The 26,829-nt window shown below is 41.7% G+C and overlaps 1 protein-coding gene across 1 annotated transcript; it reads right to left on the bottom strand.

Moving 5' to 3' along the window:
• Positions 1 to 1,318: 1,318 nt before the first annotated feature.
• On the bottom strand, positions 1,319 to 1,939 carry LOC124803190 (orexin receptor type 2-like). The gene has a single exon (XM_047264373.1). It carries the CDS (start codon positions 1,937 to 1,939, stop codon positions 1,319 to 1,321), a length of 621 nt encoding a protein of 206 aa, XP_047120329.1.
• Positions 1,940 to 26,829: the final 24,890 nt, after the last annotated feature.

Below are 26,829 nucleotides of genomic sequence, written 5' to 3'. Positions count from 1 at the left end.
ATGGACAGTGTCTTGGATATAAGATGAACATCAACAAAAGCAAAACGAGGATAATGGAATGTAGTCGAATTAAGTCGGGTGATGGTGACGGAATTAGATTAGGAAATGAGACACTTAAAGTAGTAAAGGAGTTTTGCTATTTGGGGAGCAAAATAACTGATGATGGTCGAAGTAGAGAAGATATAAAATGTAGACTGGCAATGGCAAGGAAAGCGTTTCTGAAGAAGAGAAATTTGTTAACATCGAGTATGTGGTGCTACAGAAGAATGCTGAAGATTAGACGGGTAGATCACATAACTAACGAGGAGGTATTGAATAGAATTGGGGGGAAGAGGAATTTGTGGCACAATTTGACGAGAAGAAGGGACCGGTTGGTAGGACATGTTGTGAGGAATCAAGGGTCACAAATTTAGCATTGGCGGGCAGCGTGAGGGGAAAACTCGTAGAGGAGACCAAGAGATGAATACACTAAGCAGATTCAGATGGATGTAGGTTGCAGTAGGTACTGGGAGATGAAGAAACTTGCACAGGAGAGGGTAGCATGGAGAGCTGCATCAAACCAGTCTCAGGACTGAAGACCACAACAACAACAACAACAAGGTTTCACAAAGTACGCCATCTTTGGCACTCCCAGCGTGTTTCCTCCACTGTCGCAAAGCACCGTCCTCGTCACAGTGGAATTCCCGGCCAGGCGGCTGGATCACACGCTGGTGCTTCCCCCCTCATCTCTCGTCCGGCTAACGTGTTTGCTGCCGGGTCCCGGCTTTGACGAGCGTCCAGTGCGGCCGCCTCAACTCCGAACATAGAATATTCCCAGGGCGCCCAACTCTGCCGTTACCTCACATACCATATCGAACATGCCTGGGATATATTGAAAAGGGCTGTTTATGGACGACGTGGTGAACTTGTGGATAGTATGCCACGACGAACACAGGCATGCATCAATGCAAGATGACGTGTTATTGGTTATTAGAGGTACCGTTGTGTACAACAATATGGACCACCACCTCTGTAGGTCTCACTGTGCGGTGGTAAAACATACAATACGTGGTTTTCATGAGCAATAAAAAGGGCGGAAATTATGTTGATCGCCATTCCAATTTTCTGTACAGGTTCCGGTACTCTCGGACCAAGATGCTGAACTGTTTTTAATGTGTGCATAGTAGAGGCCAATGTCGAAATAACCAGACTCGTAAACAGGGGTCGACAAGAGGCTCGTGAACAATTGGCAATTGCAGAAGATAGTTATACTAAATACTTGCAGATTATTTCAATGGATTCTTGGATGACAGAATTAATTTAGTGCTAACTGTTATCATTATGTCCATACCATGTAGAAATGAACGGGGCAGTACGTAATAGTAATAATATTAATAATAATGATAATAATACAAAAGACAGAGAGCAGCAGAAACAGTCGTAGCTCGCGGTCACGTACCTGCAGGTAGAGGATGACCTTGCAGAGCCCAGTGCCCATGAACCAGGTCTCCGTGACGTCCCACAGCACTGTGGGGGGCAGGCAGATGAGGATCACCATGAAGTCGGCGACGGCGAGGTTGACGATGAAGTAGTTGGTGACGGTGCGCATGGCGTGGTTGCGGTACACGGCGAGGCAAACCAGCGCGTTCCCCACCAGCCCCGCCACGAACACCACGGAGTGCATCGCTATGAGTCCCCACTCGTAGTCCTTCGGGTAGATGTGTTGGTACACCATCTCCCAGTACTCGACGTCCGGGATGCAATAGTCGTTGGTGCACTCCATGGTAGTCGTCTCGTAGTCGTCCGTCGTGGTAACGTTCACCGTGGACGGGACGTCGGTGGCGTCCGTCCAGAGGTCCGACGTGTCGGTCCACATGGAGTAACTGTAGCTGCTGTCATTCGACGGTATCTCCCACGTGCTCAGCGGCCCCCACGTTCCGTCTGTCGTGACGTTCTCCATAGCAACCTCTAGGTCACACTGTCCAGCGTCACAACCGCTCCCGCACTCCCATGACTACGTCTACTGTACGTTACCGACACTGACGAAAGGCGTCAAACACCTACGCACCTGTAGGTAATGCCCGAAGTTCCTCTCCATAGTAACGTTCTCCTACCAAACCGTCACTAACTAAATCATTTTAATATTATTAAATCGGAACTATTTTTGATTCCCAATCACCACGCAACTTGACATGGAGAAAAATGAAACCATTTCCCGAAAGTAGTACCACGTATTTTCTGTGTATAGGTATTTACTGTCTTGTGATTTTCAAATACAAAAATGACTGAAACTGAAGATAAGGAACAAAACCGAAGCAGCTGAATATTACAGACTACACAGACAATATTCTAACATAAATTTGAAGCCTTTCGAATAGTGTAATTTTTCAAATAAACTCTCCCTTTGTTTTAAGATACACGACACTCTCTTGCGTTCTGTGTTTTGATGATGGGGGAGGGTGGTTGTAGTTTTGCTTAGCGATGCTCAAACGTCAGGATTCCTGCAAAGAAAAGAAAGAGACGGAAGGTTACAATAGAACAAAGCAACTGCACATTTGATTTTTGTGAGTGATAAGGTGTATAAGCGCTGGTGTGTGTGTGTGTGTGTGTGTGTGTGTGTGTGTGTGTGTGTGTGTGTGTGTGTGTGAGGGTGAGTGAGTGAGTTTGTTTGTTTTGGATTTAGTTAGATTGTTTTCAGACTGATATTTTAATAGCATCAATAACATGTTCACGGATTTCGAAAGCAAATTCCAACATATAACATTTTAGTCGTAGCTGCAGCTAGTTTACAAATTAAAAAGAACTCTTTTAAGCATAGTGTGAAAAAATATCACAAAAAACGTTTATACATAAATGTTTTAGTGCATAATTTTCCGGTGTATTTGAAAGTTTGGTTAGAAAACTTGGTTATTTCGCATGTGGTAGGGTATCATCTTGATAGAAAGTAGTCAACTTGTCAGTAAAATTCTTCTGGGCTGTTGATCGCATTGTCAGTATATGAAATTGTCCGAAGTTTCGGCCACTGTTGCAAGTCGCCTTTTTCAGGGTTCTGTGCAGAGGCGACTAAGTAAACATGTCATTCATCATTATCGTTGTGAAATATCACAATGCACACATACAAGATTGACTACACTAGGACAGAATAACTATTTAAATAAAAAATTAATTTTTAGTACAAGAAATTTTAAATCGGAGAAAATACCGATAAAATAATTTCTCCTAGCCCCATACAGATTTCTAACCCCGTACAGACAGTTCTTAAAATTTTTGACTGTGAGTTTTTTATAGCTTTGAAAATTCTTGTAAAATTTATAACGAATAACGTGGGCGCAAGTAACAGATAATAGTCAGGTGGTGAACTATTGATGCATTAATTATGTTTTGCAATCGCCCTCCATATTTCGTTTGTATCATACAAGTATTTTCATTCACAAATTTTCACAAATACACTCCTGGAAATGGAAAAAAGAACACATTGACACCGGTGTGTCAGACCCACCATACTTGCTCCGGACACTGCTAGAGGGCTGTACAAGCAACGATCACACGCACGGCACAGCGGACACACCAGGAACCGCGGTGTTGGCCGTCGAATGGCGCTAGCTGCGCAGCATTTGTGCTCCGCCGCCGTCAGTGTCAGCCAGTTTGCCGTGGCATACGGAGCTCCATCGCAGTCTTTAACACTGGTAGCATGCCACGACAGCGTGGACGGGAACCGTATGTGCAGTTGACGGACTTTGAGCGAGGGCGTATAGTGGGCATGCGGGAGGCCGGGTGGACGTACCGCCGAATTGCTCAACACGTGGGGCGTAAGGTCTTCACAGTACATCGATGTTGTCGCCAGTGGTCGGCGGAAGGTGCACGTGCCCGTCGACCTGCGACCGGACCGCAGCGACGCACGGATGCACGCCAAGATCGTAGGATCCTACGCAGTGCCGTAGGGGACCGCACCGCCACTTCCCAGCAAATTAGGGACACTGTTGCTCCTGGGGTATCGGCGAGGACCATTCGCAACCGTCTCCATGAAGCTGGCCTACCGTCCCGCACACCGTTAGGCCGTCTTCCGCTCACGCCCCAACATCGTGCAGGCCGCCTCCAGTGGTGTCACGACAGGCGTGAATGGAGGGACGAATGGAGACGTGTCGTCTTCAGCGATTAGAGTCGCTTCTGCCTTGGTGCCAATGATGGTCGTATGCGTGTTTGGCGCCGTGCAGGTGAGCGCCACAATCAGGACTGCATACGACCGAGGCACACAGGGCCAACAGCCGGCATCATGGTGTGGGAAGCGATCTCCTACACTGGCCGTACACCACTGGTGATCGTCGAGGGGACACTGAATAGTGCACGGTACATCCAAATCGTCATCGAACCCATCGTTCTACCATTCCTAGACCGGCAATGGAACTTGCTGTTCCAACAGGATAATGCACGTCCGCATGTATCCCGTGCCACCCAACGTGCTCTAGAAGGTGTAAGTCAACTACCCTGGCCAGCAAGATCTCCGGATCTGTCCCCCATTGAGCATGTTTGGGACTGGATGAAGCGTCGTCTCACGCGGTCTGCACGTCCAGCACGAACGCTGGTCCAACTGGGGCGCCAGGTGGAAATGGCATGGCAAGCCGTTCCACAGGACTACATCCAGCATCTCTACGATCGTCTCCATGGGAGAATAGCAGCCTGCATTGCTGCGAAAGGTGGATATACACTGTACTAGTGCCGACATTGTGCATGCTGTGTTGCCTGTGTCTATGTGCCTGTGGTTCTGTCAGTGTGATCATGTGATGTATCTGACCCCAGGAATGTGTCAATAAAGTTTCCCCTTCCTAGGACAATGAATTCACGGTGTTCTTCTTTCAATTTCCAGGAGTGTATATGTATGGGTTTAGGAATCCGTATGGGCCTGGGAGAAATTATTTTAGACTTTTTAGTGCGATTTAAACACGTGTTATATTAAAAATTTATTTTTACATAAGTAACTTTTTTCTGCTTTTTAAAATGGTGTGTGTGAAATTTTAAAAATGATTCCAACATCATTACGAGGTTATGACAGACAGGTGTGATATATTTTAGATTTAGCTTAGCTTCTCTTCACCTGAGTCAACCAGTATGTTGCTTGCTACTCCGTATATTTCGCGGATAAACCATGAAGGTAAAAAATTTGGTTCGAGCTGACACAAAATCTTACAGCAACCATTCTTCTCAAGAAATATTCCGAACTGGAACAGCCAAAGGGGGAAATAATAGCGGTACATGTCATGGTTGCATGATGTTGTCCAACAGATTAGGTGTGAGTGGTATACGTTGATCACCACATTGTATTTGTGAACTTCAACGTTAGTTTGAACTGAGTATGCAAAAACGGTAATTACGATTGAACACATTTTTATTTTCATTTCAACATTTTACTTCCAGTGATCTGGAGTAGACAAACAGAAACAGCAATTAACGAAAGACTGCAGACGAAAAAAATTATTACTTGATTTAACTGGTGGGTGGCTATTTTTGCAGCAAGGCCTTTACTTAGTTTTCATTTACACATTGTGTGACAGCGGGCAGAAGTCATAGAATTTTCAGTAGCGCATTGCTCTTAATAGTTCAGTAAATTAATTTGTAAAACTGGAAGACAAGTAAGAAGGAAACACAAACTGTGTCATAATCCAAATAAATAACTGCTCTATAAATCTTAGTATCTGCAGTTTGTTTTCGTGGCTTGGATATTGTATAGAAATCAGTAGGAAGTGAGCAGAATTTGCGTTTTCTGAAGCTTACTGTTTGTGGCATCCTTACGTGAAAGGGGATGTAATACAGCCGCATAATGCAAATGATGAGAGATATTCACGGCAGCAAACATATAAATGAAGCAGTACGTGTTACGATTCAAAATGTTATTGCACAGGTGCATTACACATTTGGTGCTTGATTTTTTGCGTACACGTAGTATCTAAAAATATATCACGTATCTATATCATAACCGATAAAGATTCTATAAGAATACTGAATCTTTTTATCGAAAACGAAACTGGGATTCACTAAAACATTTGAAGATCCAATGTTTCTCAACACTTTCATTTTTGGCTATCATTGTGTACATTAAATTTTGCTGTCTCTTAGTTGGAACAGAAATATTCCTTCTCATTTTCAATGTCATGTAGAAATTTGTGAATGTTTGTTTTTTTATCACGTATAAGGGCTGCCAACTATCGGGCTTCACTTAAAAATTTCAACAAATTAATGTAGCAGTGTGCAGCAGCTGGTGACCTTCAGAATACACGTAAGTGGTTGGTTGGTTATATTCTATTGCATAATTGAATATTATTATTGATATATCGCATGTTAATTATTGAATGGTTATTGTATTTATTACAACAGCAAATGTTTCGAAATTAGTTATTCTAGTCCTTAAAACGAAGCTAAGTGTACGAAGTAGATGACGAGGGGATACATACATTTATAAAAACTTACATCTAAAATCACTAAAAAACCACTTAAGAGCATTACAGAAAAAAGAAAAATTTTCCTTCCCCAAGAATAATTTAGGTATGAAAGGCTTAAAATAGTGTAAAAATTTCCTTCATTTAATTATTTATGTCTGATTTAGACAAATAATACTTCTTTCGTTATCAACAGAGTATTACTTTACTTTATTACACGGAATTACGTCCACAAAAGCGAAATGCTGTTTGAAATGCATTTTCTGGACAGCGGCCAAGTTTCGTAGTACTGAACATCTCTGTCTCTCACTAGCCGCCCAATTTCTTTATCCTGCAAGTACTACAGGAAGACACAATAGGAACCGAGACATGGATTCACGTTCCCCTTGTTAGACTTCTACGGCGGAAGCCAATACGTGTATAATAAGCAAATTCTTTAGAAGTGCTACTACGTCTGTCAAACTGCAATGCGGTTCTGATGTGAAGTAATGAAAGACTACCGATCTAACGGCAGTTATGTGTGCTACGTCCCTGCTGCTGAAAGATTTTGATACAATACCGCTAGTGTTTTAGTGACGGAGTAAGTACTTGCTTCTGTCTCATTCATGTTTTCCAATACTGGAGAAAATGTTTATTGCTTTCTAACAATTTATACTGAAATTAAGGTTTTTTTGAAGCTGTTATACTCAGTTACGCGTTTCGTTCACGGTGGAAATGAAATGGAAATCCCTTGGTCATTGTTAGTTAAAAGCTATGTGGGCTGATACTCGATCATGACGGGTGAAATTTATAAACAAATGATCAGAGCACACATCATCACATGCCAACACAGAGAACCACCGCAATATGATACACGGTAAAACAGGGATAGATGGTCATGATGTTTTCGGACGCCAATGTCAATCCCTAATACACAAAAAAACTGGGAAATTTACATATGTTGCTTTATATATTTATAAATTGCTATATCGCATGTTAACTGTTGAATGGTTAGTTTATTTATTACAACAGCGAATATTTCAAAATTAGTTATTTTAGTCCATAAAACGAAGCTAAGCTTACAAAGTAGATGATGAGAGGTTACATACATTTGTATAAATCTTACATTTAAAATCATTAAAAAGACACGTAAGAGCATTACAGAACTAAGAAAAGTTCTCCTTCCCCTAGAAAAATTTAGGTATGAAAGGCTTAAAATAGTGTCAAATTTTCCTTCATTTGATTATTTATGTCTGGTTTATACAAATGATACTTCTTTCGTTATTAACAGATTATTACTTTACTCCGTTACACAGAGTTACGTCCACCAAACGAACTGCTGTTTGAAATGCATTTTCTGAAGCGCGGCCAAGTTTCGTAGTACTGAACATCTCTGTCACAAAGGTCACTAGCCGCCCAATTTCTTTATTCAGCAAGTAGTGCAGGAAGACACTAACAATAGGCCCCTAGACATGGATTCACGTTCCCCTTGTTAGACTTCTGCTGTGGAAGCCAATACGTGTGTAATAAGCAAATTCGTTAGAAGTACTACTACGCCAGTCAAACTGCAATGCGGATCTGATGTGAAGTAATGAAAGACTACCGATCTAACGGCAGTTATGGGTGCTACGTCCTTGCCACTGAAAGATTTTGATACAAACCGCTAGAGTTTTAGTGACGGAGTAAGTGCTTGCTTCTGTCTCATTCATGTTTTCCAATACTGGAGAAAATGTTTATTGCTTTCTAACAATTTATACTGAAATTAAGATTTTTTGAAGGTGTCAAAAATGGTTCAAATTGCTCTGAGCACTATGGGACTTAACTTCTGAGGTCATCAGTCCCCAAGAACCTAGAACTATTTAAACCTAACTAACGTAAGGACATCACACACATCCATGCCAGAGGCTGGATTCGAACCTGCGACAGTAGCGGTCGCGCGGTTGCAGACTGCAGCGCCTAGAACCGCTCGGCCACTTCGGCCGGCTTCCAAGGTATCCTACTCAGTTACGCGTTTCGTTCGCGGTGGAAATGTAAATCCCTCGGGCATTGTCAGTTTAAAGCTATGTTGGCTGATACTCGATCATGACGGGTGAATTTTATGAGCAGATGATCGGAGCACACTTCATTGCATGCCAACACAGAGAACCACTGCAGTATGATACACGGTAAAACAGGGATAGATGGCCATGATGTTTTCAGATGTCAATGTCAAACCCTGATACACCAAAAAACTGGGAAATTTACATATATTTCTCTATATATTCATAAAAAGACTTTGTTAAACGAAATTTCAGTCCAACGGTAACTGATTAGGCCCCGTCCACACCTTTTCCTGCCTTCCCTATGGCCCACATTTCAGTGGGAATCGCCAGCTGTCCCGGCGACTACTGGCGCTGTGGGACCTCACTGCTCCTCCGTCCTCAGCAAACTGCCTGGCACACGACGCCCCGGAAATACTAGAGGTCGCTCCAAAGATAGTACCGCAGTACTTGCTATCGATAAGCTCTGCTGCTGCCCCTGACGGACAGACAAGGCGAGCAAACGTAGAGGCGCTATTGAACAGACTAATAAAACGAGAGATGACAATCGCAATACACGATGCCAACCTGTAGATGGTACCAAGACGAGCCGGAGCACGGCTCAATAATAATTTGAAATTCTTTTCGTTGGAATTCCTGTAATTGTCCTTGATTCATAATCAATTGCAAGCGCCAGTTTTCGGGAAACTGATCAGTTATGCATAGTTCTCCGTGAAAGTATCGCTAACGCTCGACGCCTTCACCAGTGTTAACGATGTTTCTTTCCCGAGTGAGATTAATACGAAGAAATGTCACTACCGCAAACCTGCTTTCGCGCGGTGCTCCGGGTGTTCAGAATATCTGTGTTTCATATGTTTCTACGATCGGTATCAACGTACCAAATCTTCCTGAAGAATAAAAATATGACTAAAATAGAAGAATTAATATAAGAATTGATATTAGAATGAAATATCAGAACACGAGAATGTACAAAGATTGCAAACCATAACATAACATAAACACATAACCACGTATGCTGAGGGAAAGAGAGAAGTCCTAGAGTGGCTTGTCCTGGTATGCAGTTGGGTAGACAGGATGACGTGTACTACGTCAGACGGTAACATGATGTCACTGTGAGAATTTGGGCGTCCGGCGTTGCGTGGAGCACCACAGTCCTGCCTCCTCATAATGAGGAGCCGCTGCTTGGGAAAAGAGTTTCTGCGATGGCGTTCGTGATATCCCGCCGACTAACAGCTATTCCGTTACATCGAGTTTCCCCACACGGAAGGAGCACGTCTGTGTATTCCGAAAACGTGTACCGAACCATGTTTACTGTATCAGAGACGCACAGGCATTGGAAAAAATGGTAAACAGATGTTTCATTATGTTTCCTTTCGCACTGTCCATAATTTGACCACATCACTCCTGACTCAATTGTTCAAGTAGGTGTGGATGAGTTAAACATCTGAATTGTACAGTCGTAAAACGAAAACTGTACGTTTCCGGACATAGATTCCTGCTCAAAATATGATGTACTCGCTCCCCTCTACAAGTCCTAGAAGTTTGTAAAGGGAATTTACCAATACCCTATATAATAAATGTGTGACACTTATTGTGAAATCAAGTTGTAATTTTAAAATCGGATAACGGCCTTGTGTCCCCCAATTTGATAAGAAACATTTGTACAGTAACCTTCTACCGACGTGGGTAGACAAATGAAAACAACAAAAACAAAATAAAATTAATATAAATAATAATCAGCTTAATTAATATAATCAATAATCAGGTTTCGAACAGAGGCAACAAAATTAAGAAACTAAGACGCTAAGGACGCTATCGACAAACACCATTTTATCTGAGGATGTCGCGTGGTAAACTACATACAAAGTACCTCGAAAATACCTCGGAAACTTGTTAGGAAAAGAAAGTTGCAGTGGGAATATCACCACAAGAACTCATAATGCAGGAATAACAGCAACATCCTATTTCAAATGGAAATAAATCACAGATGGCTATTTAATAGTCACCATGATAAATCGGTTTTTCCAGAACTGCATAGAAAAAGAAACTGCTATTTAGTACATTAATTTTTCAATAGACCTAATATACGTATAAAAAATTATTTTTGTTGTAATTACTACAGAAATATAAACGGATTGAGTGCCAAATAGGAGGAACAAAGTTAGAACGGTGGACGGTTTCTAGTACTTAGGATGCATATTCTCACAGGATGGCAACACAGTGAAAGAACTGGAAGCGAGGTGTAGCAAAGCTAATGCAGTGAGCGCTCAGCTACGATCTACTCTCTTCTGCAAGAAGGAAGTCAGTACCAACACTAAGTTATCTGTGCACCGTTCAATCTTTCGACCAACTCTGTTGTATGGGAGCGAAAGCTGGGTGGATTCAGGTTACCTTATCAACAAGGTTGAGGTTACGGATATTAAAGTAGCTAGGATGATTGCAGGTACTAGTAGATGGGAACAATGGCAGGAGGGTGTCCACAATGAGGAAATCAAAGAAAAACTGGGAATGAACTCTATAGATGTAGCAGTCAGGGCGAACAGGGTTAGATGGTGGGGTCATGTTACACGCATGGGAGAAGCAAGGTTTCCCAAGAGACTCATGGGTTCAGCAGTAGAGGGTAGGAGGAGTCGGGGCAGATCAAGGAGAAGGTACCGGGATTCGGTTAAGAATGATTTTGAAGTAATAGGTTTAACATCAGAAGAGGTACCAATGTTAGCACTGAATGGGGGATCATGGAGGAATTTTATAAGGGGGGCTATGCTCCAGACTGAACGCTGAAAGGCATAATCAGTCTTAAATGATGATGATGATGATTACTACACAACCGCGAGCGAACCAGTGGATACTAAGCAAGTATATAGTAATGGCTATAAATATAATAACAGTAACACTAGAGTCTTAATATCATACGTACAATCTCAGAACACTGGAGGAAACTGTAAGCTAATTTCGTGGATAAAATGTAGAAAGTTAGTTCTGCAAAATATCTGAGGTACTTACATTGAAATACTATCGAGAATCATCCAGTCTTTATAAATAAACAGTGAAGTAAGCAAAGAAAGAATCAGTATCAAAAAGTTTACAGAGTTACCTGAAAGATAAAACAAAAAATTAATGCGGTAAATCGACAGCCCACATCGCAATCAAAGCGTAAGCGTTACACGTATCGAAAACTTTTATAACTGGTAGAGGATCAGTATCCGAGGGCATAAAAAAGAAGAAAAGAAATATCTAAAGAGATTATTTGACCTGGTCTTTATAGCAGATCTTTGGATAAAGGGAAAACTGTAGAATTATATCAGCTTATGATGAAATCTTGGCACTTTCTTGGAGAGATTATTAAAAATCTTCCGGACACATTCTGAAATTGATATACTACAGACTGGCGAAAAGAATTTTCATTCTTGAAATCTGAAGAAAACTTAAGAAAAAACTGGCTTCTTTAAAGTTTATGGGATCTATAGGAAACGGGCATGTGACATAGTAGTCCCACATTTAGAACAATAGTCGAACGTTATGAATTTGGCAATTTGCAGAAAAGTAAAAAACAGGCACCAACTACCTAATGATATGAACTGTTGATATGTGACAGTCTGTATTATCGTTTGCCAGGTGCCACAAAATAATGTGCCGAATATGACCACGGATTACAATAACCAGGATTGCTGAAAATACCGGTCGGGGTGGAATTTGCTTGTGTAATAACTAACAGTAACTTTCTGTTCTGATTGACTGATATACGGTTCATCACGTAGAACACGACGTGTCAATAAAATGTATGTCTCAATGATACTAAATTAAAACAACTGCGTTGGAAAGCGTGTAAGCCATGTGCTACTTTATTTGCTCGAAATAGGATTACTGCTCTTAAATGAATTTCCTGCAACTGAATGGAATAAAAGAGGCAGACTAATTGCACGAATCCCTGAAAAGAACTTCTAGGTTCCTGCTGGAGCGCTGCTTTTCTTTGCCCGGAGGATAATCGGTACTTCCTTATTCGGTCTACCGTTACCCTTAATTAACTTACATTCGCTTCATTGGTAGTCTGAGAATGTACAATGGTAGCAGATTGCTCTCAGTAGGAGTTCTTCGAACATAGTTTTTATGTGAATCGATTACTCTGAGGCTGTCCAGGCTTATATCAACGTCCGTAGCCAACCATTGTGCGTGCACTGCGTTAAAGGTCTTCTACAAATCATGCGTCAGAGAGGAAAGTACATTCGACAACAGCAGTTGTTAATCTTTCCTTGACACCTATTGTAAATTATCAGTTGAACAATTTCAGTGTGTGTTAAATTTACAAAACAAACATTACACACACACACACACACACACATACACACACACACACACACACACACACATACATACACACACGTCGTATGCGGGCGTAGGTAACACTGTAAGGACAAACTGAATGGATAGCTTAATATTGCCTGGAACCTGCTGTAAACTGAAAGAGCAGAAATCAACCTCGGAATTTCGACTGCGAAGTGGAGTGGAAATAGACTGATTAGTAGATTTTTCTAGATTGAACATTTTGTTTTTCGGATGCTTCTACGAGGTTAATCCCAAAAGTAAGGTCTCCTATTTTTTTTATAACTACATAGACTTGTTTATTTATATAATGGTTTACATCAGTTTACAGCTTGAATATTTAGCTGCTATTCGACATAATTGCCATTTATGTCGATGCATTTTTGTAGAAGCTGTGACAGTTTTTGTATGCCCATGTCATACCAGTTCGCCGCCATGCTGTTCAGAAAGTTATGAACCTCTTCTTTCACCTCGTCCTTGGAGCTGAACCGCTTTCTGGCCAAACGTTATTTTAACAAAGGGAACAGGTGATAGTCATTGGACGCCAAGTCAGGACTATAGGTTGGGTGGGTGATAATGTTCCACTGAAACTGTTGCAGGAGAGCAAGGGTTTGCCGAGCGTTGTGTGGGCGAGCGCTGTCATGGAGAATGTGTACGCCCTTGCTCGGCATTCCTCCTCTCCGGTTCTGAATTGCCCGTTTGAGATTTTTCAGAGTCTCACATTTCCTGTCAGTGTTAATTGTGGTCCCATCGATTCAGCTCCGACGACGAGGTGAAAGAAGAGGTTCATAACTTTCTAAACAGTATGGCGGCGAGGTTGTATGACATGGGCATACAAAAACTGCCACAGTTATGTCGAAAAAGAGCTAAATGTTCAACCTGTAAACTGATGTAAACTATTGTAGAAATAAACAGGTCTATGTACTTATAAGAAATAGGAGACCTTACTTTTGGGATTACTCTCGTAGAACGTTTAACCAATTGATCACTTCTCTGAGAATACGTGAGGCATTAAATACACTAAGGTTAACCGGATTTATGTAGCGATATGTGTTGTTGTTGTGGTCTTCAGTCCTGAGACTGGTTTGATGCAGCTCTCCATGCCACTCTATCCTGTGCAAGCTTTTTCATCTCCCAGTACCTACTGCAACCTACATCCTTCTGAATCTGCTTAGTGTATTCATCTCTTGGTCTCCCTCTACGATTTTTACCCTCCACGCTGCCCTCCAATACTAAATTGGTGATCCCTTGATGCCTCAGAACATGTCCTACCAACCGATCCCTTCTTCTGGTCAAGTTGTGCCACAAACTTCTCTTCTCCCCAATCCTATTCAATACTTCCTCATTAGTTATGTGATCTACCCATCTAATCTTCAGCATTCTTCTGTAGCACCACATTTCGAAAGCTTCTATTCTCTTCTTGTCCAAACTATTTATCGTCCATGTTTCACTTTCATACATGGCTACACTCCATACGTATACTTTCAGAAATGACTTCCTGACACTTAAATCAATACTGGATGTTAACAAATTTCTCTTCTTCAGAAACGCTTTCCTTGCCATTGCCAGCCTACATTTTATATCCTCTCTACTTCAACCATCATCAGTTATTTTGCTCCCCAAATAGCAAAACTCCTTTACTACTTTAAGTGCCTCATTTCCTAATCTAATTCCCTCAGCATCACCCGACTTAATTAGACTACATTCCATTATCCTTGTTTTGCTTTTGTTGATGTTCATCTTATATCCTCCTTTCAAGACACTGTCCATTCCATTCAACTGCTCTTCCAAGTCCTTTGCTGTCTCTGACAGAATTACAATGTCATCGGCGAACCTCAAAGTTTTTATTTCTTCTCCATGAATTTTAATACCTACCCCGAATTTTTCTTTTGTTTCCTTTACTGCTTGCTCAATATACAGATTGAACAACATCGGGGAGAGGCTACAACCTTGTCTTACTCCCTTCCCAACCACTGCTTCCCTTTCATGTCCCTCGACTCTTATATCTGCCATCTGGTTTCTGTACAAATTGTAAATAGCCTTTCGCTCCCTGTGTTTTACCCCTGCCACCTTCAGAATTTGAAAGAGAGTATTCCAGTCAACATTGTCAAAAGCTTTCTCTAAGTCTACAAATGCTAGAAACGTAGGTTTGCCTTTCCTTAATCTTTCTTCTAAGATAAGTCGTAAGGTCAGTATTGCCTCACGTGTTCCAGTGTTTCTACGGAATCCAAACTGATCTTCCCCGAGGTTGGCTTCTACTAGTTTTTCCATTCGTCTGTAAAGAATTCGTGTTAGTATTTTGCAGCTGTGACTTATTAAGCTGTTAGTTCGGTAATTTTCACATCTGTCAACACCTGCTTTCTTTGGGATTGGAATTATTATATTCTTCTTGAAGTCTGAGGGTATTTCGCCTGTTTCATACATCTTGCTCACCAGATGGTAGAGTTTTGTCAGGACTGGCTCTCCCACGGCCGTCAGTAGTTCCAACGGAATATTGTCTACTCCGGGGGCCTTGTTTCGCTCAGGTCTTTCAGTGCTCTGTCAAACTCTTCACGCAGTATCGTATCTCCCATTTCATCTTCATCTACATCCTCTTCCATTTCCATAATATTGTCCTCAAGTACATCGCCCTTGTATAGACCCTCTATATACTCCTTCCACCTTTCTGCTTTCCCTTCTTTGCTTGGAACTGGGTTTCCATCTGAGCTCTTGATGTTCATACCAGTCGTTCTCCTATCTCCAAAGGTCTCTTTAATTTTCCTATAGGCGGTATCTATCTTACCCCTAGTGAGATAAGCCTCTACATCCTTACATTTGTCCTCTAGCCATCCCTGCTTAGCCATTTTGCACTTCCTGTCGATCTCATTTTTGATACGTTTGTATTCCTTTTTGCCTGTTTCACTTACTGCATTTTTATATTTTCTCCTTTCATCAATTAAAATATTTCTTCTGTTACCCAAGGGTTTCTACTAGCCCTCTTCTTTTTACCTATTTGATCCTCTGCTGCCTTCACTATTTCATCCCTCAAAGCTACCCATTCTTCTTCTACTGTATTTATTTCCCCCATTCCTGTCAATTGCTCCCTTATGCTCTCCCTAAATCTCTGTACAACCTCTGGTTCTTTCAGTTTATCCAGGTCCCATCTCCTTAAATTCCCACCTTTTTGCAGTTTCTTCAGTTTTAATCTACAGGTCATAACCAATAGATTGTGGTCAGAGTCCACATCTGCCCCTGGAAATGTCTTACAATTTAAAACCTGGTTCCTAAATCTCTGTCTTACCATTATATAATCTATCTGATACCATTTAGTATCTCCAGGGTTCTTCCATGTATACAACCTTCTTTCATGATTCTTAAACCAAGTGTTAGTTATGATTATGTTGTGCTCTGTGCAAAATTCTACAAGGCGGCTTCCTCTTTCATTTCTGTCCCCCAATCCATATTCACCTACTATGTTTCCTTCTCTCCCTTTTCCTACACTCGAATTCCAGTCACCCATGACTATTAAATTTTCGTCTCCCTTCACAATCTGAATAATTTCTTTTATTTCGTCATACATTTCTTCAATTTCTTCGTCATCTGCAGAGCTAGTTGGCATATAAACTTGTACTACTGTAGTAGGCGTGGGCTTCGTATCTATCTTGGCCACAATAATGCGTTCACTACGCTGTTTGTAGTAGCTTACCCGCTTTCCTATTTTCCTATTCATTATTAAACCTACTCCTGCATTCCCCCTATTTGATTTTGTGTTTATAACCCTGTAGTCACCTGACCAGAAGTCTTGTTCCTCCTGCCACCGAACTTCACTAATTCCCACTATATCTAACTTCAACCTATCCATTTCCCTTTTTAAATTTTCTAACCTACCTGCCCGATTAAGGGATCTGACATTCCACGCTCCGATCCGTAGAACGCCAGTTTTCTTTCTCCCGATAACGACATCCTCTTGAGTAGTCCCCGCCCGGAGATCCGAATGGGGGACTATTTTACCTCCGAAATATTTTACCCAAGAGGACGCCATCATCATGTAATCATACAGTAAAGCTGCATGCCCTCGGGAAAAATTACGGCTGTAGTTTCCCCTTGCTTTCAGCCGTTCGCAGTACCAGCACAGCAAGGCCGTTTTGGTTATTGTTACAAGGCCAGATCAGTCAATCATCCAGACTGTTGCCCTTGCAACTACTGAAAAGGCTGCCCCTCTTCAGGAACCACACGTTTGTCTGGCCTCTCAACAGATACCCCTCCGTTGTGGTTGCACCTACGGTACGGCTATCTGTATCGCTGAGGCACGCAAGCCTCCCCACCAACGGCAAGGTCCATGGTTCATGTAGCGATATATCAAACAGGAAAGAGTGAACACGTTTGGTGTAATACAGAGGAGTGCCATCATCTATGCCGGCCGCTGTGGCCGAGCGGTTCTAGGCGCTTCCGTCCGGATCCGCACTGCTGCTACGGTCACAGGTTCCAATCCTGCCTCGGGCATGGATGTGTGTGATGTACTTAGGTTAGTTAGGTTTAAGTAGTTCTAGGCCTAGGGGACTGATTGACCTCAGATGTTAAGTTCGATAGTGCTTAGAGCCATTTAACCAGTTTTGAGTGCCGTCATTTACACCTAAATTTGCAAATGCACTTAAAAATGACTCCTCGGTCCGAGGCGAGAGTATTTCCCCATCATTCTCCCCCTTTTCCCTTTCTAATAGCGAACAGTGCACAGAAAAAACAACTGCTAGTGAGCGTCAGAGTTTCTCTGATATTTCCCGTCGTGGTCACTTCCGGAGATGAGCGGGGGAGGATTTAATAAATGTCTTGAATTTTGTTGGAAATAATGCCTTATTAATTTGAACATTAGATTAGGCCTCTTCTTGATGCACAATGTTTCGTTTCTCGCATATAATATACGAGTTAGACGAAGCTCCCAGAACAACTATGTAAACACTTGACGATATATGCTGCTCATCTTCGGACCTCCCCTAACGTAATTACTTGCTCTATGTCGTCAGGGTCCCACAATGAAAAGGAATAGTAGCTGCTCAAAATTCCCAGTTTAGGTTTGCGACATCATCGATATCTGTACGATTCAAACCAAGGCATGAAGCCGAAAACGCACAATATCTAGTCAGTCATACACAGATGGTATAAATTAAAACTTACAAAAGATCAAATTCAAGCGCATAGCATATAAAATCGATGTGGAAATCCATAATATTACTGCTCGATCTGAACTGGTTAACATCTGCAGAACCGAATAGGTATCCCTGCACAAAAGGTGGTGTGTCCAATTTCACTTGTTACGTGACTTAGGTGTAATTACTTTTCTTTCTTGCAGTGCCAACACTGACACCTTCCTTATTCATTATGTACACCTCAACGATATTTTATATTTATCTTACATTAGTTCTGAGAGTTTATCATTTCTCCTTTTCATTAAACACTTGTAGAGGTGGCCTATAATTTTATTGTGAAACATTTTTCCGCTCTTATGTCTACAGTCAATGTTCTACATAACATATTGTAGTAACTTTTAAAACTGAATATAGGAAGAACCGTTATTTATAACTGTGTTTTGGTTTATTTTTCACTACAGGCATCTACTGTTGGATAGTCTTTGACATATTTACACTTAGCTGACAATCAGTTATGACTATGATCTCAAACTCAACTCACCCTCTTTACTGCAAGGATATCTGTTTTGTTCTGTAGATGTTTAGTAGTTCAAATGGTTCAAATGGCTCTGAGCACTATGGGACTCAACGGCTGTGGTCATCAGTCCCCTAGAACTTAGAACTAATTAAACCTAACTAACCTAAGGACATCACACACATCCATGCCCGAGGCAGGATTCGAACCTGCGACCGTAGCAGCAGCGCGGCTCCAGACTGGAGGTTTAGTAGTTCATATGGGGCAGGAATTATATGAATTGCCGTATTGATAACGATATGACATATGATTAATATTTGATGTATATATGAAGTATTAATTTATACCACCTACGTACAACGGTTTAGATTTTATTCATTTCTATTTTTTCGTGCTTTGTTTTGATTCATGCACATCCTATGATGAGCGTGTACCCGAAACCGGTAGTTATAATAAAAGACACTTAAACAGGGCTGCGTGCCATGTATTAAAAAAAGTAATAGCAATCGTCTTCCAAAAAATATTGTCTCATCTCCTTACAATTCTTCTAGCATTCACTATCCATAAATTGATTTTCATATCCTACATACGACAGATCCTTACAGCGAAAGGTGATAATTTTTACATACAGGACTGGTCTTGATCACAATGTATCTATTATTCCATGTGACAAGTTTCGGCTACAGCTATAATATCATCAAAATAAAATTTTTGGTATAGATACAATATATCGTGACAACAATGGTACTGTACGTATCAGTGAGCCTGGCACATAGCACTCGCATAGCGCAGGCTTTGGATGTGGGGGTAATGTTTGTCTGGTGGTTCTGCAAGTGCGGGTTTGTAATTAATCTTCATTTCATGAAATAATTAATTACACTAATGGCCATTAAAATTGCTACACGACGAAGATGACGTACTACAGACGCGAAATTTAACCGACAGGAAGAAGATGCTGTGTTATACAAGTGATGAGCTATTCAGAGCATTCATACAAGGTTGACGCCGGTGGCGACACCTACAACGTGCTGACATGAGGAAAGTTTCCAACCGATTTCTCATACGCAAAAACCAGTTGACCAGGGTTGCCTGGTGAAACGTTGTTGTGATGCCTCGTGTAAGGAAGGGAAATGCGTACCATCATGTTTCCGACTTTGATAAAGGTCAGGTTGTAGCCTATCTCGATTGCGGTTTATCGTATCGCGACATTGCTGCTCACGTTGGTCAAGACACAATGACTGTTGGCAGAATATGGAATAGGTGGGTTCAGCAGGGTAATACGGAACGCCGTGCTGGATCCCAACGGCCTCGTATTACTAGCAGTCGAGATGACAGGTATCTTATCCGCATGGCTGTAACGGATTGTGCAGCCACACGTCTCGATCCCTGAATCAACAGATGGGGACGTTTGCAAGACAACAACCATCTGCACCAACAGTTCGACGACGTTTGCAGTAGCATGGACTATTAGCTCGGAGAGACCATGGCTGCGGTTATCCTTGACGCTGCATCACAGACAGAAGCGGCCGCGGTAATGTACTCGACGACGAACCTGTTCGCACGAATGGCAAAACGTCATTTTTCGGATGAATCCAGGTTTTGTTTACATCATTATGATGGTCGCATCCGTGTTTGACGACATCGCGATGAATGCACATTGGAAGCGTGTATTCGTCATCGCCATACTGGCGTATCACCCGGCGTGATGGTATGGGGTGCCATTGGTTACACGTCTCGGTCACCTCTTGTTCGCATTGACGGCACTTTGAACAGTGGACGTCACATTTCAGATGTGTTACGACCCGTGGCTCTACCGTTCATTCGATCCCTGCGAAACCCTACATTTCAGTAGGATAATGAACGACCGCATGTTGTAGGTCCTGTACGGGCCTTTCTGGATACAGAAGATGTTCGACTGCTGCCCTGGCAAGCACATTCTCCAGATCTCTCACCAATTGAAAACGTCTGGTCAATGGTGGCCGAGGAACTGGCTCGTCACAATACGCCAGTCACTACTCTTGATGAACTGTGGTATTGTGTTGAAGCTGCATGGGGAGCTGTACCTGTACACGCCATCCAAGCTCTGTTTGACTGAACGGCCAGGCGTATCAAGACCGTTATTACGGCCAGAGGTGGTTGTTCTGGGTACTGATTTCTCAGGATCTATGCACCCAAATTGCTTGAAAATGTAACCACATGTCAGTTGTAGTATAACATATTTGTCCAATGAATACCCGTTTATCATTTGCATTTCTTCTTGGTGTAGCAAATTTAATGGCCAGTAGTGTATAGCACCAGAGAACATTCGAATACAAGAACCTTTCCTCTCAACCATTTGAAATAAACAATTCGGTAATCTACTGACTCAACAATTCAAAAGAGTATTCCGCCCCATCAATAATACAGTATTAAAAGACATCTTCTAAACACTGAGCTGCACTAGAAATGTTGTATTTGCCAAAGTTGGTTTTGAGATTTCTAATCCACGCCTGTGAAATCTGATACAGAGCAACAAACAATTGTATATGCTTCGACTTCTACAAAATGATAACTCTACATATATAGCAGTAATATAAGTTTACTTACATTATGCATTTCTATAGTAATACGAGTGGACTTGAAATATGTCATATAACATAGCACACAGTGTTTCATGTACGTTACTGCTATCAAATCTTAGGCAGTGACAATTCTCGATGTTTGACGGAACTGTCACATAGTGTATCATTATAAAGAACTGTCAGCGGCCCCATATCACTTCAACTGCACATGCCCCACGCCATTACAGAGCCTCCACCAGCTTGAATATTCCTCTGCTGACACGCAGAGTCCAAGGATTGACGAAGTTGTCTCCCTAACCGTACACTACATCCGATCTACGCAATTTGAAATGAGACTCGTCCGACCAGGCAACATGTTTCCAGTCATCAACAGTCCATTATCGGTGTTTATGGGCTCAGGCGAGGCGTAAAGCTTTGTGTTGTGCAGTCATGAAGGTACACGAGTGGTCTTTCGGCTTCGAAAGCCCATATCGACAATGTTTCGTTTAATGATTCGCGCGCTGACCCTTGTTGATGGCCTAGCATTGAAATCTGGAGCCATTTGCGGAAGGGTTATGCTTGTGTGACGTTCAACGATTGTTTTCAGTCGTCATTGGTTCCGGAAAAGAAAACTGAGGATGTGTTAGATGATGACAAGTTTGGGTTTAGGGAAGGTAAAGGCACTAGAGAGGAAGTTCTGACGTTGAAGTTGATAATGGAAGCAAGAGTGAAGAAAAATCAAGACACATTAATCGGATCTGTCGACCTGGAAAAAGCGTTCAACAATGTAAAACGGTGCAAGATGTTCGAAATTCTAAGAAAGATTGGTGGAAGCTCTAGGGAAAAGAGATAATATACAATATGTACAAGAATCAAGAGGCAACAATAAGGCTGGAAGACCATGAACGAAGTGCCCTGGTTAATAAGTGTGTTGACAGGGATGCAGGCTTTCGCTCCTACTGTTCAGTCTAAAGATCGAAGAAGCAATGAGGGAAATACAAGAAAAGTTGACGAATGGCATCAAAATTTGCGGTGAAAGGATATCAATGAAAGATTTGGTGATGACATAGTTATTATCAGTGAAAGTGCAGAAGAATTAAAGGATCCATTGACTGGAGTGAACAGACGGAGCACATAATATGGACTGAGAGTAAATCAAATAAAGACTGGGTTATGAGAAGTATCACGGGGGTACGAAGTAGATCAGGATCGATGATCGCGAAGTACATGAAGTCAAGGAATTCTGCTATCTGGGCAGCAAAATAACCTATGAGGGACGGAGCAAGGACATCAAAAACAGACTAGCACTGACAAAAAGGGCATTCCTGGCCAAGAGAAGTTATATAGAATAAAACATAGGCCTTACTTTGAGCCGGCCGAAGTGGCCGTGGGGTTAAAGACGCTGCAGTCTGGAACCGCAAGACCGCTACGGTCGCAGGTTCGAATACTGCCTCGGGCATGGATGTTCGTGATGTCCTTAGATTAGTTAGGTTTAACTAGTTCTAAGTTCTAGGGGACTAATGACCTCAGCAGTTGAGTCCCATAGTGCTCAGAGCCATTTGTACCATTTTGAACCTTACTTTGAGGAAGAAATTTCTGAGAATGTACGTTTGGAGCAAAGAATTGTATGGTAGTGAAACATTGACTGTGGGAAAATCGGAACAGGAGAGAATCGAAGCCTTTGAGATTTGGTGCTACAGACGAATGTTGAAAATTAGGGGGATTGATAGGATAAGGAAAGAAACGGGTCTCCGCAGAATCGGCGAGGAAAGAAGCGTGTGGGAAACACTGAAAAGAAGAAGGGACGGGATGATAGGATATCTGTTAAGGAATAAGGGGATTAACTACCATTGTACTAGATGGGGCTGTAGAGGGTAAAAACTGTAGAGATTGGAATACATCCAGCATATAATTATGGATGTAGGTTGCAATTGCTACTCTGAAGCACTCCAAAGCACTCCGTCTTCAGGCTGCAAGCGGCCCATCGGGACCATCCGACCGCCGTATCATCCTCAGGTGAGGATGCGGATAGGAGGGGCGTGGGGTCAGCACACCGCTCTCCCGGTCGTTATGATGGTTTTCTTTGACCGGAGCCGCTACTATTCGGTCGAGTAGCTCCTCAATTGGCATCACGAGGCTGAGTGCACCCCGAAAAATGGCAACAGCGCATGGCGGCTGGATGGTCACCCATCTAAGCGCCGGCCGCGCCCGACAGCGCTTAACTTCGGTGATCTCACGGGGACCGGTGGAGCCACTGCGGCAAGGCCGTTGCCAATTGCTACTCTGAGATGAAATGAAAAGGTTGGCACAGGAGAGGAATTCGATGCGGGCCGCATCAAACCAAAGACTGATGATTCGGAAAAAAATGGTTTCCAACAGTCTGTTTGTGTGTCCCTTGAGTCATTGCAATTTGCTTGTCAGTTAGTGTTGACAGTTCAAGCAGTAGGTCGTGAGTGGACGATGGGATTTACCAATGTCGAAAATGCCGATATGATCGTATGCATGGAGAGTGTAGAAAGAATGCACTTCGTTCTTGTACGGTGTATGCGACTAGATATCTCGGCAATTATTTATCAACCCCATCAGCCGCTTACGAAAGTGGTAGTGTTAACACCTAGACAAAGTGACAGAAGGAAACAAGTGACGACAGAACAGGGGGAAATTAGTGTTCTTGCTGCTGTTGCTGTTAACCTGCACGTTAGTTTTCGCGCAATCCCACGAGGAAGTGGCACGAGTTGGGAAAGTGTCCTACGCATACTCCTTATTTCATCCCTATCACATCGCTCTCTATCAACAGCTGCATGGAAACGATTACAAGAATCTTGTTTACTCCTGTACATGGCCATTAAGACAAGATACCCCAGATCTATCAATTATCATGTTTAGTGATGAAGCCACATTTACGAGTCATGGTCATGTAAACCGTGAACACACATTATTGGTCTGTTGGCAATCTCTGTTGCGTTCGTCAGGTGGAGTGTGGTGTGAGATAATGAACCATCAGCACACAGCCCCGTTCCTCACAGACGGAACACTTAACTCAAATATGGCAGCCTCCTAACAGACCATCTTCCACGGATGCTAGAAGACGTTCCTCAGCAGATTAGGAGGAACCTATGGTACCAACATGGCAGCTGTCCAGCACATAGTGCACAGCATGTCTTAAATAACTGTTTCCAAATCGTTGGATTGGGTTCTGAGGACCAGTACAATGGCCGGCCCGTTTCCCGGCTTGACACCTGTAGGCTTTTTATGTGGCGAAAGCTGAAAGACGCTTTCACGAATTGTTTCCAGATCGTTGGATTGGACACAGAGGGCCTGTGTTTTCACAGGCCCGTTCCTCTCATTTGACGCCTATAGACTTTTTTCTATGGGGAAAGCTGAAAGATGTTGTCTACAAGGACATCTTCGCTGAAATGCTAGCTCGAGTGCAGTTGTAGTGCCTTACCAGACTGTGCTGAGTTGTCTCGTTACTGGCCAGAAAATACAATGCTAGTGTATGCACTTGCGTTGTTCTTTATACCACAGGTATTTTACAAGTGTCGTTGTGGGCTCTTTTCAAAATACTATATCTCGTAAACGAATCGCGATAGTATCCCGCGAAAAGCACCGCTGAGAAGCAAATTTGCCCTACTTTTAGTTTATTAATGTCAACAGACATTGTTCCAATTAAAAAAGTGTATGTTTGCAAACAAATTACACTTTCTAAGTATTATTCCAAGCTGTCACACATCAATAGCTCATCGAAACAGAGAGAGAGAGAAAGAGGGGGGGAGAGAGAGATAGAGAAAGAGAGAGGTAGAGAGAGGGAAAGGTGGCAGGGAGGGGGAGGGAGAGAGAAAAGAGAGAGATGGTGGCCAATGTTGGTACCCACACTGACCGCATAAGAGCTCAGGACGCCATGTTTTTCTCCTGTCTTGCCTTTACCGTGGCTGAACTATAAAGCGCGATACCACTGTAGTCCGCTTTTAACGCTCCCAACAATTATTTCGTCGCATAAATGTTTACAGGAAGAAATACATTAGGTTTTGGTGCATTTTGTGTGTTCATTGTCAGTTTATTTTAGATAGTTTAACATCGAAGAAAGAATAGCATTCCAAATCGAATATGCGCCAATGATTGTAGCATTAAATATCAAGTTTTGTAGCCCAAATTTTGAGTGATGAGGCATTTGGTAAATGCATATAAAACGCTTTACGTAATTTTTAGGACAATGATGAGCAGTCCATATAGTTACAATATTAACAGTAAAAATATAGCGATGGTGGCTATATGCATCTTATATTTCCCATAAATGAAGAAAGAGGCAAAATGATGAAAATTATATAGGCGGCTTGTGAAAATCAACAAATAATTCGCTTCAGTGTGGAGTACGTTCTTTGTGCTGTGATGTGTAGATAGTAATGTCTAACCAATAACTTTTCGTTATATCCACTATTGTTTTAAGACTGCTAAGTGTTGCATTGTACAATTTCTATGGTTCTAGCATAACATCAAATAAAAAAAACCCACACTTATCATACTATGATATTAGTAGCCCACAAGCACTGAAATTGTTCATATATTGCCTAACACATCGAGTCTCGTAAAAATGCCACGTTTACGTACATGTATTAGAAACTACATTGTGCACAGCTTGACTACTTGGGTTCAAACCTTGGTCAGTTCAACATTTTCTTTTACAGTTACCTCTTCCTTCAACTCTCCTAGAAATTATTTAATGTCAAAAAAATTGATTTTCGTCTTGTGAGATATGTCCGTAGTAATGCACCCAATTTATACATACTGCATATATTTTATTTACGGTTTGAATTTTTATTTGTTGTTTATTGACACCAAAACACAAATTATTGGTGAAGCAACACAAATCTGACAACTGATAATTTGCTAGTGTGTGTAATGTGGATAATAAATTACTTGGGTTACTGCTGCTGTATCATTGAAGAACATCTGTAAAATGAGCTAGTGAGAAACTGTTTTTCAGATTTTTTTATATTTTTCTTTTCCTAAACGTCAGTTCAGATATACGTTTTCTGGATTTCTCCAGCATAAGTGAAAGTTGTTATGTCCACAATGACTCATTGAAAACATGTTAAACGGGGACGAAATAAATATATTCAAAGTTTAGAGGCTACTAGCTTGGACGAAGAAAATCTCAGCAGTGAAAACTATGTTCAGAACATACGAAATAAAAAAAAAATCTTTATGTGGTCGATTCTCATTATTTCGAGAATGTCAAGAAAACTGTAATTAATGGCTACCGTGTCACTATTCTTGATGTACGTCCAATGTATACATTGCTTCACAACTAACTGTTCAATACTCTACATGACATGAATAACCGTACAGAAATGGTATTCGCTTTATCCAGGTACAAAATAACAAAGCAGAAGCGCTGTTTTGGTGTCACTTGTCAGAACGATGTTTTGTTACAGCCGGTATGTGACTGTGTTTCACGCTGTGACGCTATCTCGTTGTACATCCCCTGGGCTGTCTGGGAAAGAAAAATGGCGGCCGTCTGAGGACTGGCGACTTTCTATAAAAACGCTCTCTATATTTTTAGTTTTTGATTCTGTTATATAAAATGTAGCACAAAACTTGTACTTTGGTGACCACTGGATACGAGAATTTGATGAGTCTATCTCTTTATTTTCTAATACTATTTTTTTCACATGTGACATTTATGTCGTATGAACGTTTTATTTTTACTTTTAGACCTGAGACTGTCGAAACTCGTAATCCGAAAACATATTTGTGATTTCATTGGAAAATAAGATGTAGTTTCATAAGAAAGTTTGATAGACCATTGTGACAATTTTTCGCTACCATTATCTTAGCTTTCATTTTTTGTGTAAATGTTTACTTGTGTACAACAAAATTTTGTGAATATTTCTGCGTGACTTA

This window comes from Schistocerca piceifrons, chromosome 6, assembly GCF_021461385.2.
Source record: "Schistocerca piceifrons isolate TAMUIC-IGC-003096 chromosome 6, iqSchPice1.1, whole genome shotgun sequence".
NCBI lineage: Eukaryota > Metazoa > Arthropoda > Insecta > Orthoptera > Acrididae > Schistocerca > Schistocerca piceifrons.
Note: the sequence above shows the minus strand (reverse complement) of the source record. Positions and strands in the feature narration are given on the sequence as shown.